At 37.9% G+C, this 20,579-nt stretch overlaps 3 protein-coding genes and 1 long non-coding RNA gene across 7 annotated transcripts; 1 reads left to right on the forward strand and 3 right to left on the reverse strand.

The window, feature by feature from the left end:
- Positions 1-1,139: 1,139 nt before the first annotated feature.
- LOC114519100 (DNA repair protein SWI5 homolog) lies at positions 1,140-14,340 on the forward strand. Of its 4 annotated transcripts, none has more exons than XM_028539164.1 (6): positions 1,140-1,247; positions 1,707-1,777; positions 1,931-1,982; positions 2,972-3,182; positions 3,672-3,760; positions 14,014-14,340. In XM_028539164.1, the coding sequence occupies exons 2-5, from the start codon at positions 1,719-1,721 to the stop codon at positions 3,734-3,736; spliced, it is 387 nt and encodes a 128-aa protein (XP_028394965.1). In that variant the 5' UTR covers positions 1,140-1,247; positions 1,707-1,718; the 3' UTR covers positions 3,737-3,760; positions 14,014-14,340. The 4 variants fall into 4 exon arrangements, with proteins under 4 accessions (XP_028394965.1, XP_028394967.1, XP_028394964.1 ...); XM_028539166.1 differs by lacking the exon at positions 14,014-14,340 and adding an exon at positions 10,656-10,887 and having other exon boundaries at positions 1,140-1,272; XM_028539163.1 differs by lacking the exon at positions 14,014-14,340 and adding an exon at positions 10,656-10,887.
- On the reverse strand, positions 4,205-6,365 carry LOC114519097. Its single transcript, XM_028539158.1, has 6 exons — positions 5,746-6,365; positions 5,453-5,508; positions 5,300-5,356; positions 4,954-5,017; positions 4,772-4,883; positions 4,205-4,626 (listed from the first exon to the last, which is right to left on the reverse strand). Exons 1-6 carry the CDS (start codon positions 6,233-6,235, stop codon positions 4,341-4,343), a joined length of 1,065 nt encoding a protein of 354 aa, XP_028394959.1. The 5' UTR covers positions 6,236-6,365; the 3' UTR covers positions 4,205-4,340.
- On the reverse strand, positions 11,234-12,979 carry LOC114518998 (G-protein coupled receptor GRL101-like). The gene is made up of 3 exons (XM_028539055.1): positions 12,936-12,979; positions 12,626-12,697; positions 11,234-12,397 (listed from the first exon to the last, which is right to left on the reverse strand). The coding sequence occupies exons 1-3, from the start codon at positions 12,977-12,979 to the stop codon at positions 11,386-11,388; spliced, it is 1,128 nt and encodes a 375-aa protein (XP_028394856.1). The 3' UTR covers positions 11,234-11,385.
- Positions 14,341-15,625: 1,285 nt separating the features above from the next.
- On the reverse strand, positions 15,626-16,695 carry LOC114519102. The gene is made up of 4 exons (XR_003686546.1): positions 16,611-16,695; positions 16,246-16,371; positions 15,801-16,117; positions 15,626-15,722 (listed from the first exon to the last, which is right to left on the reverse strand). It is a non-coding gene; the product is annotated as an uncharacterized LOC114519102 (long non-coding RNA).
- Between the last annotated feature and the right edge of the window lie 3,884 nt (positions 16,696-20,579).

The following is a 20,579-nucleotide window of genomic DNA, read 5'->3' on the forward strand; positions in this document are numbered from 1 at the left end:
ATAGAGATTATAAATAACACTGTGTTATTTATAATCTCTATGGACCATTGGCCGGTCCTCCAGGAATTTAATATAGCTCAGTGCCATTGAATGTCCATGACCACTGAGCTATCACATTTCACTGTGACATTAGGGCAACTTTGGATTCGCCTATGTTCTGTCCACTGAGCTATATTCACTGAAATAAATGCACAATCAGCAATTCGTTATGCCCATTATATTTTAACTGAGCAGTGATATTAGCTATAAAGTAGCGACGAGGGCTTGCTGCTATATTCCTGGAGGACTTGCTCCTAATGTTTTTGCTCAAAAAGTGAAGCAAAAAACATGACGGATTTTGGCGTCATTTTGACGTCACCTGGTCCCCTTTGCTCATGGTAATTACCACTGACCAGGCTCAATTCTGAGACCACTAAAGCAGATTCCGCCCTAGTTTTTATGAATATTTTGTTTCTTCCGACTGCTATGCTAGGCGTGTGGTGCACATAACGCACTAACGGTTAGGTGCACATACATCATGGTCTGGGGGCCGTAGTGCATCTCCTCCTTAGGCGGCCGTAAAGATGTGAGTTATTGGGGGGGGGAGAGATCTTCCTATAGCAACTGTCCTTGCACCTTTCGCAGTTGTAATCTATGCTGGTATATTGCAGCTGGTTGTATCATCAAGTTAGATTGTGGCATAGGCTGGATGATCTTTAATCTTTTTTGGGTGTTTTTATCCTCTTTCCCGAAATTTTTTGGCATGCTTTCCAATTTCTTTTACATACAAAAAAATACTGGTATTAAACATATATGGTTCGAAAAAAAAATTATATAGACTAAAAACCACCTTAATTAACCCCTGAATACTCTCCCCAGTCTCTGCATGGCTGAGTCTCTGAATTAAACAATAGCACAATACCAGAAATCATTCATGAACATCAAACATCTTCATCAACCTTACAGCAGTAAAACAGCGACAGAGACATTCAGACAGTTAACTCTGTATTCTCGTTAGTGCCTTCAGCCCGAGAAATGTCAGTTGGTATGGTTTATGTTAGTGTTAGGGCTGCGTTTTTTGCGTCAAAAAATACGCCGAAGCAAATGTCGCTTCTTAAATGCGGGAAATTTGTAAATTGAAAACACAGCTGTCACAGCAGACAAACTGATAAAGATAAAAATTAAATAAATTTGCCGCTTTTTTTTTCGTGCTAGTATTTAGCAAATTACTTTTGCAATTAAACTTTCAGTTGTTAAGAAAGGAGAATGTGAGTACGATTGTTTTTTCTAAATGTATTAATACTAGTAATTCAATGATTGTTCAAAAACTAGTTTGCAATTTGTATAACCCTGGATGGCTGGATTTAGTGGATTAATATGAATTCACACTCCACAAGTCAAATTTCCAACAGTTTATAAAGTTGAATAGGTGTTCTGACTTGTATCAGACGTAATACTCCTGGTTCAAAAGAGATTTTTTTCCCGGAAGCTGAAACTCCTGAAATACATACATTAACAAAGTAAAGTAAAAAGCAATTGTTTGAATTATATTTTGATTCTCACGATGTCTTGTTTATTTGGAATTTGCTTTTTACCTTACTTTTTTAAATTGTTGGCTACATACATTAATGTCAAATCAAGTTAATAGTCAGGCTTTGAACAACTCCAGCCTGGGAAAATATGTCTGGGGCTCTTTGGTTTATTTTTTAATAAATATTATTCCTTAGTTATCATGGTATATGGCTGGGAAAATTGACACCCATCATGAAGAGAAATCCAACTTTTCCACACCAACAAGGTATAATATATAATTTTTAAAGATCACATCAACATCTCTACATAAAATTTCAGGAAAATATATAGCTATATATCCACTAAATTTTAGCAAGTGATTTGGCCAGTCATATTTGACACAAGGTTTAATATTAGTTTACTGGTGTCTATTTTACAGTGATAGTAGACCAAAATCAAGATCAAGGTTGAGACAACCCTTCAAATCTCCAGTAAGTATCCTGTTTGAACATTGCTTAATATAATGCTATTGCATCTTTCCATATCTATAGACAGTTTTTTCTTCTGATAGTATATATATATATGCATTCTCATATTTCACCAAACCTGCTATCAGTTGGTAGAGGTGGTAATCAGTCATTGTATTAATTATCAAAGATTCATATGACATAATGCATTGGCTCTGCCAATTTATCTTTTCTCAACTGCATTTTCTAATAGATCAGACCTCATCAATCTTTCTTAATAGATCGGACCCTAACTAGCTTGCTTGATAGGTCAGACCTTAACTAGCTTGCTTGATAGATCAGACCTTAACTAGCTTGCTTGATAGATCAGACCTTAACTAGCTTGCTTGATAGATCAGACCTTAACTAGCTTGCTTGATAGATCAGACCTTAACTAGCTTGCTTGATAGATCAGACCTTAACTAGCTTGCTTGATAGATCAGACCTTAACTAGCTTGCGTAATAGATCAGACCTTAACTAGCTTGCATGATAGATCAGACCTTAACTAGCTTGCTTGATAGATCAGACCTTAACTAGCTTGCATGATAGATCATACCTTAACTAGCTTGCGTAATAGATCAGACCTTAACTAGCTTGCTTGATAGATCAGACCTTAACTAGCTTGCGTAATAGATCAGACCTTAACTAGCTTGCTTGGATAAAACCTTAATCAACATAAGCCTCCGGCCACAATGGATCAGACCTAAATGAGTAGCTTCCATGATGCATTGGACCTTGACTAGCTCCTGTGATTGATCAGATCTTAACTAATACCTGGGTGGATTAGAGCTTGGATTAGCTCCTGTGATTGATCAGATCTCAACTAATACCTGGGTGGATTAGAGCTTGGATTAGCTCCTGTGATTCAGTACTACTACTGGGTGGATTAGACCTTGATTAGTTCTTGATACATCAGACCTTAACCTAGCTATGTAATCATCAAATATTTCATGTGTGGATTTATTTCTTGTAGCTGTTAGACTTACCTGGGAAACATTGTGACGGATTTGCTCAAACAGCGGGCTCCAATGTTGATATTTTGAAAGACAGAATTGCTAATATTGACAAAGAAATAGATGAACTGGAAATAGAATATTCTGAAGACGAACTACAGATGCATATTGATAAACTACATGAATATAATGAAATTAAAGATGTAGGACAGGTTTTGCTGGGGAAAATTGGTAAGCGTGGTGCTTTACCATGTGCATAAAGGGTAAAATTGAACACAGGCTGCGTGCATGCACACGAGAGCGTCACACGATTTTGAGCGTCTTCAAAATCCTTTTGTCTGGTTCATCGTTTAAACAAGAGAACTTATGCTCAATATGTTAAATTAGCTTCAACTTCTATTGTTTGAAACCGTTTTGGCATGAAAACAAAAATGAAAATGCTCAAAGATTTTAACGTGTGCTCATAGAAACAAAGTCAAAGCAGTATCCAGTATTGAAGTATATAAAGTAATGAAAATTTGCTTTGAAGATTGTGATTTTTTACGTTTCAAGTCTATTGGACTGTTACGATCATTATTTTCTCTTGAAGTCATCGAAGATGAAATTGACAAGATTTATTTATTTTATAAAATTACCTAAGGACATTGCCAACTCGTAATTTTATATATACTGTATATATTTGTCTTTAGAATTATTCATTGTCAATTCTTGTCTTTATAGCGGATATTGAAGGGAAAACGACTAAAATGATGTATGAAGAATATGGCTTGGATATCCTGGACTAGGAAAAATATGTTTCTGCTGAAAAGGTACATTTAAAATATTCACATATCTATATGAGCTTGTGTCAGGTTTATTCTGAATGAAAGCTTATTGTATGTATACAGTTCAATATAAAGTTTAAACCTTTTTCCTCGGGTTTCGCAACCTGACCACGAGTTTAATCCCGCCTTATCAGAATATATTGAGAGGTCTACAACCTCACCCTCACGAGGTTGATTGAAAGATGCAATGACGTAGGGTTAATTCAGCTTTTTCGCGCGGCGCAAACAATTAAAAGAAAATAGTCATTTTGTTCAAAATTGGATCGCTTTAACGCCTAGCAGCTAGAGCACGCACTTTTTATGAAGCGGTGAAAATGTGTTCAAAGGGCAAAAAATATTTAATGACGAACTCTTACTGATCATTAATTTTGATACTATCCGGGAAAAATTTGAATTTGGAATTTGATGTATTTACAGAACTTATAATTCAAGCTTCGGAAGTTAATTAATGCTGACTCTACAATAAACTACAGTTTCTCTTCCAATAGTCAATATACTGGTGTGTTTTAGAGGTTGAAATAAACCAAAACATGCAACTTAGTTAATGTTACTATGTACAAATACACTATGTTTTTATCGACTTCGTAAATCTCGCTTGTGAATGAAGGCCCCAATCTGGGTGGATTGAGAAATGACTTTGATATCTTTTTGATGGTTGGAGAAACAGCGCGCTTCTGTTACTTGTATTACTGTGATGGTACAATGGTACATGATGCCATGTCTTCATCTCTTCTTTCTCTCTTTGTTTCACAAGCCTATTATAGCTTTCTCTGTGACCAAGTCTCATTGCAGTTGAATCTCGTTTCGACGTCTTTAGTTGCATTGGTTCCATGGATTTGGGCATTTTACTCCTGGTTGAAACAAGAGGTCTAGTACGTTTTCACTTGTTATTTGCCGAGTATTATATTATACAGTAGCTTGAAGCAGCAACAGACAATTCGATAAACTCCAAAAAAGAAATGGAAACCAAAGAAAAAAAGTGTAATAGTGACAAACCTCTCCAACACTTGCAGTGTAATTTTCACTCTTTCCTTCTTCTTCGCTGTTTTGGTTTGAAATTTCTCACTAGTGCTGAACGTGGACAGTAAATTAAATGCCACTTCCCGTTCTATATGAAAAGAAGTTAATATATTTAAACAAATAGTGAAATATAAAGCAGTTTACATAATGTATGCTACCTTTCCCACTTGACCTCTGTATCCAATGAAATATCTTATCCATTCTCTCAGGTGTGTGAGATAGCTATAGCAAGAAGAAATGTTTGGGAAAATGAAGTTCGATGCACAAAATAACAGCCTGTGAATGACGGGGGATGTCTTTATTTCACCCTTAGTGTACCGTGTTATTAGCTAACCTCGTCCCCAGGGTATTCGCTCTGCATTTGAGTCGCCTTAATCGAATTATAATCGAGAGACGATTTTACTCTTTGTTCATTTCCATGCATGGAATAATACCTTGGTATGACTAGCTAGACTATCAGCTGTATAGCTTATAATACGTCAAAGAGAATACGTCAGTATCTACCTTTACAGATGTTCTGTTCTCTGCAGCATTCAGCGTTGGTAGTGCAGAATTATTTACCTGAATAATTTCATGATGTAAGCCGGTTTTAGTGAAAAAGCACACTGCAAAGGTAATTGCAGTCTTCTCGATGTTATAAGAAATTACATTACTTACCTGAATCTGCGGGTTGTTTTGCTTGTATTTTAACATAGAACCTTTCATCTTTGTCTCTATAAGCGTATAAACAACCAAAATCAATAGGGAACAAAGTTATACAGTCAGTTATATATGGTTTCACCACGAGACCCGAACTTCGAATGAAAAATATCGGCCTGCTGTAAAACGCTTCTTAGCCAATCAAATTGCCTTATTTACATCGTTATAAAATACATAAATATAATTTTATGGGCCTGATGTACCTACATATTAGACTATAATAAACGAATACCACGAATAAGCACTCCTACCTTTTAGGAATCTTTTGGTGCATCCTTTTGTATTAATTCCAGAACCTTCTTTTCGTATCTTATCCTCATTATCGTTATTTTCTTCCTGCATCTTAGAATTTGTATCGGTCGTCGTCTCCAGTTTAAACTCTGAAACTTTTCCTGAAACTTTATCAGGTAATTTAAGACCTCCATCATTTTTTACTTTATTTTCATCAAGTATTACTTCGGTCTTTCGTTGCGTAAAATTTCGTAGGGGATTCTCGTGGGATTGTGTCTTGCTTGGCATGTGACTTTTCTCTTTAGGGGTTGCAATGCGATCCTTACCTAATTTTAATGTAATTGGTTTGAGGATTATATAAAAAAATAAAGAACTAAATGCACTCAATCTTTCAGCCGCTGCTTTTTGTCGTTTTTCCGTAAGGAAGTCAGTGTTGAGGGACGGATACAGTATGTCGACGTTCGTTTCGCTGCCTGTTGACACAAATAGGGGAGCTTGCCCAGTGGCCATACTGCCCAGAGCTAAAACATTTGTCGGTTGGTTGGGGTTGTCGGTTGCCACGAAAGGACGGACGAAAGGACGGACGAAAGGGCTGGAAACCGCGGAATGATTGTGCCGGTTGCGACAAAGTGGACTGAAAGGACGATCGCTACTGCGGAGTATCTCTTCTCATATTAGTAGATTTTTTCGACTGCTTTTCCAGTTTTATCTTCGTCAAAGCTCTGCGTTCAGCAGCACGTATTTTTTTCTCATCTTTGGAGTTTTTGGCCAAGTCGTCCGATTGGTATTCATCTACGGCCGTCCAACCAGCAGGGCTTTTATCAGCGAATCGAATGAGCTTATTTTTTTTCTCGATGGCAGATCTTTGCTTCTCTAGCTGAGCGTTCGCCTTCGATAAATCTCCGTTTAGTAAACACTTTGAGACCGTAGCAAGCCTGTCTAATGAGGCCACGTTGAATTCATATTGAATTTTGTTGCCTTTGAATTTGAATGAACTTGATCGAAGCTTTTGATTCCGTCTTCAATTTTTTAAGCTGAGAGGCATGAAGGTCTTCCCTTTCGTCGAAGTTTCTTTTAAGACTCGCGAGCTTTTGGTCTAGTTTGTTGTCCAAGATTTGGGCAAGACGATGGAATACGTGTTCGTTGTTAGCCATGTTTACTGTAGATTGCGAAGCGGATCCCGACGGTTGTGTAACGGGTTGAGCGAAATTAATCGGCACAGCACTGGTTTCGTTACCACTAGCGAGGAGTTCTCGTTCCACATCCGACGTCGCCATCACAATTTTAATTAAATTTAACCAAGTAGCTAGAGGTAGATGCCTTCGAATGACTCTGATCACTCGGAAATACTCCACCATGTAATCCCCGTGGGGATTATCACATTGTCTACCGACAATTGTTGTGCATTACGTACCGCTACAAAATACATTTCTTTCTTTAAAGGCTGCACCCACTCCTTCAAAAAGGTTGGGACAAATGCCCAAGGCTACAATAAACTGGATAACAATCTTGATGATTTGTTGATCTTTCAAGCTCAGATCCATTACGGGAATTGGTGTTAAGTTTGCAGGCCTCTTGAGACTTATCAAAGACAATTTAAGAAGATATAAAGAGCGCAAACATAACAGATTAAAGATCAATCGTACAGATCTACCATCGATGTTTACTGTTGACCCTGTTTCCCTGCCCTTTGGGCTCGGTTCTTGAAAACTGACACAAACATCAACTTTCATTTAAAACGAGATTCGAACCTTTGACTGTCAATACATGAGGCTAACATCTTGGCCACAACACTACAAGAGCTTTTGCTGAACGGCCATGGTTATTTTATTTACTTGATCCTTTTCACGAAGTTCATAATGAAAAACGGTTATGGTAGGATTCGAACCATGGATTTACAACTTGGGAGATCATTGTCTTTGCCACTAGACTAGAAGATCTTTTACTGAACGGCTATGGTTATTTAATTTACTTGATCCTTTTCACGAAGTTCATAATGAAAAACGGTTATGGTAGGATTCGAACCATCGCTTTACCACTTGTGAGACCATTGTCTTCCCCACTAAACTACTTCATCCTTTCTTCGAAGGACATAATAAAAAACAGCGATATTTGGATTCGAATCATCGACTTACCACATTGGAAACCATTGCTTTCGCCACGAGACTACTGGAACTTGTGCTGAACGGTTATGATTATTTAATTTACTTTATCCTTTCTTCGAAGGATATAATGAAAAATAGGTACACTCGGATTCGAACCATCGACTGGTAACTTGGGAGACAATTGACGATGTTTTTTACTTAAACTTTTTTCAGTTCATAATAGTTAACATGCACCGAAGACCGTAAGCGACGTTATATTCAGTTATGCAAATGTACGAACGTAAAAGTTCTAATTGTGATTGGCTAGATGTATAATAATTGCAAATGAGACGATGTATGCATGTAAGCATGTTGATGTTCGTTAAAAGTAAATAGTCGATTGCAATGTTTTCAAAATTCGTTATATTTTCGGTATTTTCCATAAATTTTGTAGCATAGGATTGTCGAAAAAGCATCCCATATACCTGCACCTGACACTATTAATTTTTATATGATGGTCGCGAAACAAGCACAAGATTGTGAAATGTTAGAAAACAATTATAACTCGCATGCAATGCCGGTGTAAATTTTCATGTCATAAGATAGATCAAGACTATTAGTCCTTTGGGACATGCTCTCTCAGCACAATAAATATGGAAATATAAAGCAGTCTTACAAACAAACATTTATTTAGTGGAAATTATTAAGCTGCGAGAATAGATGAACTTCTAGTATAGAACTAAAAGTTTTACTGCCTTCAATGAGAGGACGCAGAGTAATCCATGAAGTCGAGCGAATTTTAGGGTCTACATAATGTCAAATGAACTTGAATGTACACGCATAAGCTATATATAATGATCGATCAGTGTAAGGCCTGGATCACACTGGCTCCTAAGAATCGGGGATCCATTGTATTACTTTCTGATAGTCTCAGAAAAGCATTTTGCACACCAGCGGTCAACTTTGTCTGAGGACAAAGCCCAAAGGGAATCCCAGACAAGTGTAAACTAGGCTTAAAGGCGTTTTAAGATTAGAATATATTTTAAGCATTCAACTTGCGTTGAAAGAACTTATGCAAAACAGAACTGCAAACTTATTTTCGATTATGAATATATCATACATGACACTAAACGTTCAACCAATGAGGGCCTGGCATTTTACGGTAATGAACGAATTTGGCAGTCCCAGCCAATAGGGAACAATGATCTTAACGTAAGTTTCGTTCGTTAATGAGGTTATAAGTCCTTCGGTGCATGTTAACTAATGAAAAAGATAAAAAGTACGTAAGTACGTAAGTGTGTAACGTGACAGGTGACACGCAATGGATACAACTCCAAAACCCGAGGGCTTACTATATATTACATTGCTCAATCTGATGATTGTGGGATAATTATTATTCGTTTACTGCGACTGCGCAGCGTTTTTAACACTGAATATGGCTCTTTGTCGTTTTCCAATAGCGTTTAAGTATGTTTCATAAATATAAAGTGTGCTTTTTCGCTCACTGAATTTACTATATTTATTTTACCTAAATCTTATCTTACCTAAATCTTCTCTTTTGGTCACATCTTCTCTATTTTCTTTTGGGAAAATTGGCAGTATTTTATTTTACTTTAACCTTTTTTCAAGTTCATAATGAAAGACATTCTTTCCAGACTTCTATCCTTTCGTTGCGAAAAGAAAAAAAGCCAGAGCGCTATACTCAAACCTGGCAACCTGCACGCTGCAAGAGGAGAACCTTTCCTCGAAATCCCACAAGAGAGAGAAGCAATGAATTGAGGTGTCACGCAGTGCGACTCCAAAAGCCGAAAGCTTAGTATTTAAGACATTGCTCAATGTGGTGATTGTGAGATTATTATTCGCTCACTGCGACTTCACAGGGTTTCTACATATACTAAATTTGATTTTTATCGTTTTCAGATAGCGTTTATGTACGTTTTATAAACGTATAAAAATTTCCTTTTTTACTCACTGCATTTACTATAAGCTAAAACAAGTTGATTCAGTTACGAAATGAAGTGAATAAAGAGCATTTAGAATTTTATTGATTTCACATGCACGTCATATGTGTACATAATTAAATAAACTAAAGGCATATACAATTTTCCAATTAGAATAATAAAAAAATTCCCAGTTTTCGTTTCGAACCATAGTTCATCTCGTCCATCATGAGACCATTCTTATTAATTTTTTTTATTTTTTATCAATTTTTTTTTTTTTTTTTTTGTTTTTTTATTTCCTTATTTTATTTCATTTCATTTTTTCCTATTATTTTTTTCACCTGTCAACTTACCAGTCACTTGTCTTAACCACTACACCACCATGACTGCTGTTGAAATCCATACAGCAGAGAGTTGCAAATTGCACTTCTTTCATTTTGTTCAGTAAACTGGAATGCTTACTTCGTGTTATATGAAACTAAATTATGCAGTAATATTATTACGGAACCATATTATTAAAAAACATTTTCCATCTTTCTACACAGTTATAGAAACACGCTTCTGGGCCAATCAGCATGCGCGTACTATAATGTTATATTATAATATAAGAAGATAATATATCAGGATTTCATGCATTTTAAAAACACTCAGATCAGATAATCTTTTTTCCTAGTGAATCGCTCTGATGCACAAACACAATCTTAACAAGTATCATCAATTTTTCATTGAATTATTATTTCATCTGTTCTCTTCTTGTACAGAAAAAGCCAGAAATCAAAGACGAGTATCATTCGTGACATTTTCATAAGCTTTCTCCGAGACTGTCTCGTCGCTTGTCTCTGAGTTTAAACCCTCAATATTTTCATACACCTCGTCTGCTTGCTCAATAACATCAATATCTTCTAGATTCCGGGATGAATTTCTTACATCTTCATGAGAATGGTTGATAGCCTGATTTCCCCTGAATTTTTCATCCTGACTTGCAGCGTTTGGTTTGGAATCACTCTGTGGAATAGGACTGGGAGCAATATCGTCATCAACAAATGCTTCGTTTAACATTTTGTGTCGGTGAATAACGGATGGTTTTACGGCTTGTTTGTTTTCTGTTTTCGCTTTTGCTGACCGCGTATTTGCGTTGGAAGCTAAATAAGATCGATTGTCCTTTCCAGTTTAGTTTTATAGTATTCTACAATATTAAGCTGTCTTGGTTTGTGTCTGAACTACCTGAAAAAGATATCTCAAACCTGGTGATCCAGTGTAAGTAGTTTTCTACAATAAGCTGTCGCGGTTTGTTCCAATATAACCAAGGAGCAGCGTGGCAGCACCTGAGGGCCTTCGTCAGGAGAGTTAGTAAGAATCCAATTCTGACGAAGGCCCTCAGGTCGAAACGTCGAGAAGTGTTTTGTCTATTTAGGCAGTTGTTATACCACCTCATTTAATGCTATGTCGTCGTTTGTGTCTGAAGTACCTGAGAAAGATATCTCAAACGTATAGTGGTCCAGTGTAGGTAGTATTCTACAATAAGCTGTCGTCGTTTGTGTCTGAACTACCTGCATGAAAGGGTATCTTAACCATTTCTCAGTCTTTCATTCATTTGCCCATAGCCTCATACCTTGATGTTTTTTCTGACACTTTGTCACGGGTGGCTGTTTCTTCTTATCGACGAACAGCGGGCGAAGGGCGTGGAGAATGTGTACAACAGCGGATTAAGACTGCTATTTATCGGCAACACAAACACTGCTATCCATGCGTACACCTGTTTTCTCGGGTCATGCAAGCTATCCACCAAAGCTAATATACTTATGATGATAACCGGAAACCAACAAAAGAAATCCGTCAAGATTATGAACAGCATCCTCCTAGCCAAGGTGGAATCCTGGTTGGATCTGGTGGATCTGACGGCTCGACCTGCCTGGGTTATTGTCTTGTACATCACAGCGTAGGAAACGACGATAAAAATAAAGAACGCACCATTAAGGCCGATGAAGACAAAAGCCGAATACTCCCAGCCGGGAGATTTTTCGCTCGACAGCTCAAAAGGCAGACAAACTGGTGAGCGGCCGTAGAAATGTGTCCGGCGTCGAAAATCGTGGAAATATGAATCGTCCGTTAAAGGGATTACAGCCAAGGCAGTTCCTAGAATCCATATGAAGGTAGTAAGGTAAACTGCACGTTTCATTGACATTCTACGAAACTTGAAAGGAAAAACGATACAGATGAGTCGATCGAAGGTTATGAGAGAGAGCGTGAATACCGACACTTCGCTTGAGATGGTCGAAATCACTCCGCTAAATATACAGAGATCAGAAGCACGCCAGGAAAAGTCGTGCTTGAAATAGACTCCGTCCCAGAGCCTATCCTTATACGCGATTATCAACATATAGATTCCCATCATGAAGTCAGAAACGGCTAAATTTGTCAGTAGAAACGAGTTGACGCGGTTTTTATCCTTTCCAACGATACGCCAGATGACGACACCCAGGTTACCCAGGAACGCAAGCGCACCAAGAACCCATATACTGTATTTTAACACAGAGTTTTTCAAAAGTTCATCGCAACTTGAGATTCCACTGTCACCGAGAGAGGTGCAAGACACGCTGGGTTGTGCTTTCTTCGCGTAACAACACAACGTAAAATGATCAACTTTTCTAAAACAAAAACATGGATATTTCATAGAACTATTCAGCATTTATAGGAGCCTGAACAAAGTTTCTTCGAACTTTCAAAACTTACAGTGATCGTAATGCGGTGAGAGGAGTAAATAGATCTTCCGGAATATCGTCAATCGCGTTGCCTGATAGATCGCTAAAAACACGAAACTATAGTTCGCACTGAGAAGAACAAATTTGAAATAATTCAAACACGATTTGGCTTACAGTTCAGATAATTCACGAAGTTTGTCGAATGATCCTGACTCGATCGTTCTAATTCCATTGTCATTTAATTTCCTGGGAAATATAAAGTAGAATAGAACTATTTGCTAACTGATCAGCAATATAAGGCAAAGCAAACATTCACGAACAATTTCTTTACTAACAATTTCTTCAGTGAGGGCACATTTTGTAGCCATTCCCTTTTGATAAATGGCAGTCTATTCCGCTGAAGATGCCTGAAGACATTTGTAGTAAACCATTATTGTGCATAAAAGGAAAACAAACAGGATTTCAGAGCGTATACTTTACTCACAGCAACTGAAGCGATGCAGTCTCGTTGAAGATATTATCATCCATATCTTGTAGTTCATTGTTGTCTAAGTATCTGAAAAAATCAATCACATTACATACGCCATTAGACCGCGTCCATTGTAAAAGCCAAACTCATTTGCAAATTTATATTATTCTTACAAGAAAGTAAGGTTTTGAAGTCCTGTGAAAACGCCCTCTTTTAAAACAGCAAACTTGTTGAAACGGAGGCTCCTGCAAGGATTGAAGCAATGACTGTCAGAAGGCTTAGGGATTAGACGTTTTAAACGAAGTATTTCTGCATAGATGTTACAACAGGAATGAAAACCTTGGTACTTACAGAGCTTGGAGTTTGCTCAGGGAAGAGAATGGATGATTTTCTAATGTCTGAATCCAGTTTCCACCCAAGTCTCTGAAATGGTAAAAGAACAAGAGTTTCTTTCTTGGCGGACTAGTTTTAGTCAAATATAGTTTTCTAGTTTTAGGAAATATCGTGCGGCATAATTTGGTTGTCTTTATCTACTTTAACTTAAAGAAAGCAGTAAACAAGATAGATGAACAGCAATTTCATAACTTACAGAACTTCAAGAGACGAGTTGAAATTAAAAAGATTTGCAGGAATGCTTCTAATTATGTTCTGGGCAAGCCGTCTGCAAGGTTAAAGTTTATAAAACGATTTGTTTACAGCTAGCACACATCACAACCTCAATTCAACTTCGATTAAGGGGAAATAATCGAGCATTTTTACAATAACGTACAATGTTTTTAAAGAACGGAGTTTCTGAAACGCTCTTCCTTCAATGGTTGAGATGAAGTTGTAATTCAAACTTCTAAAAAAATTAAAATTTCTCTTTAAACAGGTAAAAACATGTATAGTTAAACAAAAAATAAATGAAATAGTCCTTGCTTACAATAGTTCCAGATCTGATAGGCTTTCGAAGTCTGTATCACTCAATTTATAGAAGGAACTCTCCCTAAAAAATCTAAAACGATACAAAATTAATGGTGTAAGTCGTTCATCCTGACTTCAACTTGCAAAAGAAAATCAAAGACTCATTTCTGTTTTATGTCTTACATTGCAGCGGTGTGTTGAGGGAACACAGAAGGAATTTTGTATATTTTTCCCGCGCTCAAAGTGATCCTCGACCGATCTGAGGGCCATCGATAACAACGACAGTCGCTAGGACAATCTAGGTAGAGTTAAAAGATGCAGTTTCAATTCTCCTTCCTCATCGTAGTAAAATTGGACAGAAGAGATTGAAAATTTGCAGAACTACTTTCGAAGACTTACAACTCTGGTAGCAAGAACAAGCAAGATCTGAGCCAATACAGTTATGTAGTACTAACAACAAAAAACAACTAACAACAAAAAACATAAAATAATAAAGTCTATACCTGGGATATCGGCAAACGAGCAAGCATCCTCTTCCTCGTCTGTCAACATAGAAAGATTAGCTTGTAATTTGGGTTTGTGATTAATCATTAGAGCGGTAGAAAACCCCGATAACTTTCCACCACTAAAAGTTGAGAATTTTGCCTGCACAGTTTATCGCCTCCTTACCTTTAACTACGCTGTATCTAATTTTGAATCCTGTTCGACGAATCTCGTGATTGCTTCGAAAAGCAACAAGAACTTGGTTAGATTTTGATTTAATATCGCCAGGGATAGTTTTTCCACAAACGTAGAACTGTTTCTTCGGCTGCGCTTCATCCAGTATCATAATGTGATCGTTTTGGCATCTCGGGTCCCACTCAAGATCCAGGCAGAGAAACTCGAGACGAATCCGTTTACCCTTCATGGTTCTCAGACGCCACTGTTGGTTGATGTCGTTCGGATAGGACGAAGGGTAGTAAGGCGATGTTAAGATGCCATTAGTGCTGATTAATATATTTGCACTTAAATCTGTAAAGAGATGATTATCCATGGATTTAGAATTGATTTGCTCTATCAGTTCTAAACTGTTCTTCGTCGAGGTCCAGTAAGGATTATCTATTTTTGATCTAGTGTTACTACAGGAGGAAACCTAAACTAAACTAACTTTATCTATACTGGATAGCTCTATCAGTTCTAAACTGTTCTTCCTATAGAGGTCCAGTAAGGATCATCTCTTATTGATCCAGTGTTACTACAGGAGGAAACCTAAACTGAACTAACTTTATTTATACTGGATAGCTCTATCAGTTCTAAACTGTTCTTCCTAGAGGTCCAGTAAGGATCATCTCTTATTGATCCAGTGTTACTACAGGAGGAAACCTACTGTAAACTAAACTAACTTTATCTATACTGGATAGCTCTATCAGTTCTAAACTGTTCTTCCTATAGAGGTCCAGTAAGGATCATCTCTTATTGATCCAGTGTTACTACAGGAGGAAACCTAAACTGAACTAACTTTATTTATACTGGATAGCTCTATCAGTTCTAAACTGTTCTTCCTAGAGGTCCAGTAAAGATCATCTCTTATTGATCCAGTGTTACGGCCGGAGGAAACCTCTAAACTACACTAACTTTATTTATACTGGATAGTTCTATCAGTTCTAAACAGTTCTTCCTAGAGGTCCAGTAAGGATCATCTCTTATTGATCCAGTGTTACTACAGGAGGAAACCTAAACTAAACTAACTTTATTTATACTGGGTAGCTCTATCAGTTCTAAACTGTTCTTCCTAGAGGTCCACTTTGTGCGCTCGCCTTGAGCTCCAACAGGCAATGCTTTGCACAAGCCAGGGTTGAATGCAATCTTGGCAATCTTTATCTTGCTGTCGTGATCCATCAGTTCTCCAGTTAACCGGACCTGCAAGAAAACAATCGCGCCGCGCTTAGTCGCGATTGAAAGTTGACGGTCCTAAAAAGTAGCTTGCAAATAAGTTACCCTAAATTTGGAAACTATCCCAAGGGACACGCGCGCTTCTCTCCATGTGGAAATTTGATTAGAAGCACGCACATGCCACAAAGTTTCCATCCTTGTTCCTCTTCTATCAAGAATGACTTTCAATGAAGTTTCTTCACCAGTTAGAAGGAATGAAAACTGCAAACACACGCCATAGCTCTCTGTGATTGTGGACGCCATCTCTGGCGAGAGGAGAGTCGAGATGACGTGTCTTTCAGTGGTGTCACGATAGAGCGAAACTCGGTAAGGGTTGAGCTCGAGAGAACTGTGATTGTTCGCAAGAGAAGAATCGTTTCCTCCTGAAATATATGAGATGAATTTGGCCTTAGAGAGCTTACTGTGCTTCTTTACTCATGCTCAATATCTCAGACATCTTTGATCTTTTACAGCGGTCTTTTCAGAGGCTCTTAAACATATATACACTCACCAGCAGAAAAATTGGAGGAAATAGAAGCATTTTCTTCTTCATACTCGCGAATCCAAGCAATGCTGTCAAGTTGTGATTCGTTTCTCCAACCACAGAAATCTGACTTAAAGTCACAGGATCCCATTGCTAACAATAAGAAAATAATCTATCAGAAGCATAACACATTCATATCACACCATGAAGTCATAACTCATTACTAACAGTAGCGTAGCCAGCCCGACGATTTGTCCCGCTATGCTAATATTAAATTGGTGCTTATTGACTTTGAAAACAATGAATTTCTAAAGAAATGAATAACGAAATTTACATAGCGGGACAAAATCGTCAGGCTGGCTACGCCACTGATTACTAAATATTTCACTCACAAAGTTCATATTCACAAACAAAGTTAATTTTCTCTGTACACTTCTTCACCTTCCAACCAAGATCACTGACAGCGACACAGTCCTTGTTCTGACTATAGTGATCACCAAAGCTTTCTGAACTGGACCAATTGGTATAACCAACCTAGGTTTTCAAAGCCAAGTTTATCGTCAGGTAAGTCGGATCATTGATGACTTTGTCAGGCTGGTCTGATTTGATCTAAAGTACACCTTGATCCTACCTCACTATTATCTGACCATTCAAATATATCTTCATAAGTAATGTCATTTAAGCCAACCCAAACTTCGCTTACACCCAAGGACCTCATCATTGAGTTCAACGTTTCATCTTCTCTCTCGCTGTTAATCGACATTAAATGACTTCCATCAATCTCACAGAACGTTTTAGCATCCTTCCACATCAATTTCTCATTGGGAAATTTGTAGCATTCTGATTCGCGGGATGTGTAACCATTAGGACACCAAGGTTGCCTCAAAACAGCATCTTAGAGAATACAGAAGAAACACACATTAGTTGTTCTTCCTACGATTATTAATAAATCACAAGCAGTCGATCTGCAGCTTATCATTGTTACATCCTGTGTTCCTAGAAGGCTGAATGAACAAGTGATTTCAAAACTTCATGGCGTCACCCTCTTACCTTTGGTTGAATTAACTCGGCAACCAAACTCGACGTTAAAATATTTTTTATGACTCCAGCAGGTCGAAAGAATCTTCGGATCACTCAGAGACTTGCTAATATTACATGACTTTCGTCCGTCGCACTTAAGTTTCGTCTTTTTTGTCATATCAGGAAAATTGCTGCATGGATGTTGAAAGCCGCTAACATCGTAACCGAGACATTGAAACAGCTGTTGCACGTCTTGACCAACGTAGGCTTCGTGTATCTCTAGAACGCTTCCATCGTCCGGACAATGAATTACGTCGTGTTTTAGATCTTCACACATAATGTGCGTTTGTTTGACTATGGATGATGAAGTTTTTATTAGATTATAGAAACTATAGTATCTCGTGAATATGCACTCTACCCTCCTATCCCCATTTCTTCCCCTGGTCTTACCTATCATCACCTAATCTCCTCTTTCATTCACCTTCCCTCCATTCCTCTTCCTTTATTCAACCCTCTCCACACCATTATCATCCATCTCATCTTCGTTCACATCCCTCTTCTCCCCTCTCCTCTCCTCCTTCCCTATCATCTGCCAATTTCTTCCCCTCCACACCCTTATTATCCTCCCACATCTTCCTTTATTTAACCCTTCCACTCTCCTGTCATCCTCCAATCTCTACCTTCACTCCATTCTCACCCCGCCTCCCTACCAACTTTCCCTTATCTCCCCCACACTTACCTGGAATATCACACACACCCAAAAGCATTTTTCTGCAGTTCACCCCCACCATATATTCCTTGTAAAACGCTGGACACAAGAAAGGGCCTTCTTCATCAACCATTCTAAATCTCTCATCAAAGGCACTGTTTCCAGACATATTCGCTCGCAATGTTCCGTTGAGAAAATTACTATCAGTTCCATTTCGAGAAACATTAATGTACATAACTTTCCCTGTTGTTCCATTAAACAATACACTTTTATAGTTCTGAGAATTCGAAAACACCGACCAATCATCATATATCCAAAATAACGCCAAGTTTGCATAATTTCTTGAAAATTCCTGCAGTTGGTTAGAATTACTGTTAATGAGCAAATTGCCTCCAAAAAACTTGCACTGGTCAACAGCATCGAACCAATTTGATTGCTTTACTGTTTTGTAACATGAGCCGTTCAAGAATGTTCCGTCAACGCAATTTTTCACAGGATTCCTCCAAATCCAGCCTAAATTAAACAATATAATATCAAACTGGATTGTGCAAATTTCAAACACACACAGTTTTGGAGAAGAAAAACACCAACTACTCGATGGTGATCTTCCTAACCAATATCTTTACAATAATAACGTCACCTTTATCTGCCAATTGTAGTGGGAGCAACCAAATTTTCCCCCGTGTTACAGACACGATATCTCCGCTTCCATCGAGACGGACGGTCAAATTCACCAGCTTCGTTTTTCTGTGGATGGAGATAGTAGAATCATTACTGCTGTGGATGATGTTAGCGCTATTGTTGTTAACGGTGATGTTTTCATGAAGATATTCGCCCATAACCGTACCAAGAACAGCAGCGCCAGGCTCAGTCTCTAAAATAACCCGCAAATCAGGTTTCAACTGCGAAACATTCACGGGTATATTCTTAACTACTTCGTTTACATTCAGCTTGTCGTAAAGTTGCTTGAATTGGGGCGACGGTTCTTGAAAGAAAACGGCAACCATATCTTTGGTGTAATTGATTTCAACGCCATAGTAAAACGTCGAATCGATACGAGCCAGAACATCCAAGCCTAAAACAATAATTTTTAAAAATATATGCATAAAATTGCGACAGTTTCTTCTCTAAATATTCCACGCAAATTCTTCGACTCGAATAACAATGGCCTTAATATATCTCAATTACCTTCTTTAATGTTTGTACAAGGTTTAGGTGACAGGTTCAATTCATCAATGGCCACCACACAGCTTTGCAGGGATTCCTCATTCACAGTAGCTTTCAGTGATAGCTTTAAAAAGAAGATTAGGTTGTGATTCATCTTGTAAGACTATCACTGGATAAAAAGAGATGATCCTTATCGGAATTCTAGGAAGAACAGTTTAGAACTGATAAAGCTATCCAGTATAAATAAAGTTAGTTTAGTTTAGGTTTTCTCCGACAGTTAAGAACTTATAGAGCTAACCAGCGAAGACGAGGTTTAGTTAACTTACAGTGTAGTTTTGAGTTGACTGCTTTAACGGTATCTCAGAAAATCGCCACTTCTCATTGAAACGTCTCGCATTAATGACTGGAATGGACCATTTGTAGTCAAAAGATCGTTGACTGACGGAAATGGTCGTGTTTTCACATGATCTGCTGGTATGCTGATGCCAGAATGATAAACATTGGTAAGAAATGCTACTAGAACGTTGGCTGACTTCTTTTGTGAGAGAAAACGGAGCTTTTGTGTAAATAAATGAACCTAGAAAACAAGATAAGAAAATGGTTATTCTTATCTCACTATCCACAGGTTCTTTATTCGATTGTAGGAGGTTCGGAAGATAGAAAAGAAATTTAAAACACTGCAACCTTCCAAAAGGGATGAATTATCTGCATTGTGTGAACTCTTTTCCCACGTTTCTAGTCCATTCCAAGAGCATGGTTCATCAAAAGAACATGTCAAGATATCCTCTAAATAAATGAAGACTTCGTCTGATTCATAGTTTAAGCAGCGTGTTTATGAGAAACAAAAACTTACCATCTTGATACGCTTCTAAACAAGGTCCCTTGATAACTTGAATATCGTCCACAGCGATGTCACCACGATATCCGGAACCCAAACCACCTTCCACGATTATCTAAATGAAACAATGTTCATTGTTGAGGTTTCTTCCTGTAGTAACACTGGATCAATAAGAGATGATCCTGACTGGATCTCTAGGAAGAACAGTTTAGAACTGATAGAGCTATCCAGTAAAAGTAAAGGTATAATTCTTACCATAAACTCGTTCTCGCTGTCAAGATTGACCAAAGCTTTATGCCAACGCATGTCAACTTCACCTGCTCGCTTCCACAACACCTCTTCAATTGTTTTTTTGCCAGTCGACGCTGTATACACAGCTAAATGACCAATATCCTGACCATGCATATGGTAGTAGAACTGTAAGCATACTGCACCAGCGTTGAAGGGACCCCCCAGAAGACGAGCTATGTCACCTTGGTTCCCTTCTTGGGTACTGGCCTCAATATAGAGATAACTACCTGGAATGATTTGAAAGGTAATCTGAAAAATCTCCACTCTAAGCAGTTAGCTATGTCTGGGTTGTGACGAATCACTCCAGGACCACAGATTGTTACAACGTGTTGGTGT

This window comes from Dendronephthya gigantea, unplaced genomic scaffold (assembly GCF_004324835.1).
Source record: "Dendronephthya gigantea isolate DGI-Jeju-01 unplaced genomic scaffold, DenGig_1.0 000012F, whole genome shotgun sequence".
NCBI lineage: Eukaryota > Metazoa > Cnidaria > Anthozoa > Malacalcyonacea > Nephtheidae > Dendronephthya > Dendronephthya gigantea.

Coding starts and splice junctions, on each gene's coding strand:
- LOC114519100 (XM_028539164.1), top strand. CDS start 1,719: ATGGCTGGGAAAATTGACACCCATCATGAAGAGAAATCCAACTTTTCC. Junction 1,983..2,971: donor GACAACCCTTCAAATCTCCA/GTAAGTATCCTG, acceptor TATTTCTTGTAG/CTGTTAGACTTACCTGGGAA. Junction 3,183..3,671: donor GGTTTTGCTGGGGAAAATTG/GTAAGCGTGGTG, acceptor TTGTCTTTATAG/CGGATATTGAAGGGAAAACG.
- LOC114519097 (XM_028539158.1), bottom strand. CDS start 6,235: ATGGCCACTGGGCAAGCTCCCCTATTTGTGTCAACAGGCAGCGAAACG. Junction 5,018..5,299: donor AGAACAGAACATCTGTAAAG/GTAGATACTGAC, acceptor TTCTTGCTATAG/CTATCTCACACACCTGAGAG. Junction 4,627..4,771: donor ACACTGCAAGTGTTGGAGAG/GTTTGTCACTAT, acceptor TGTTTCAACCAG/GAGTAAAATGCCCAAATCCA.
- LOC114518998 (XM_028539055.1), bottom strand. CDS start 12,979: ATGGATGATAATATCTTCAACGAGACTGCATCGCTTCAGTTGCT. Junction 12,698..12,935: donor ACTGCATCGCTTCAGTTGCT/GTGAGTAAAGTA, acceptor TATATTTCCCAG/GAAATTAAATGACAATGGAA. Junction 12,398..12,625: donor CTTCGTGAATTATCTGAACT/GTAAGCCAAATC, acceptor TTTTTGTTTTAG/AAAAGTTGATCATTTTACGT.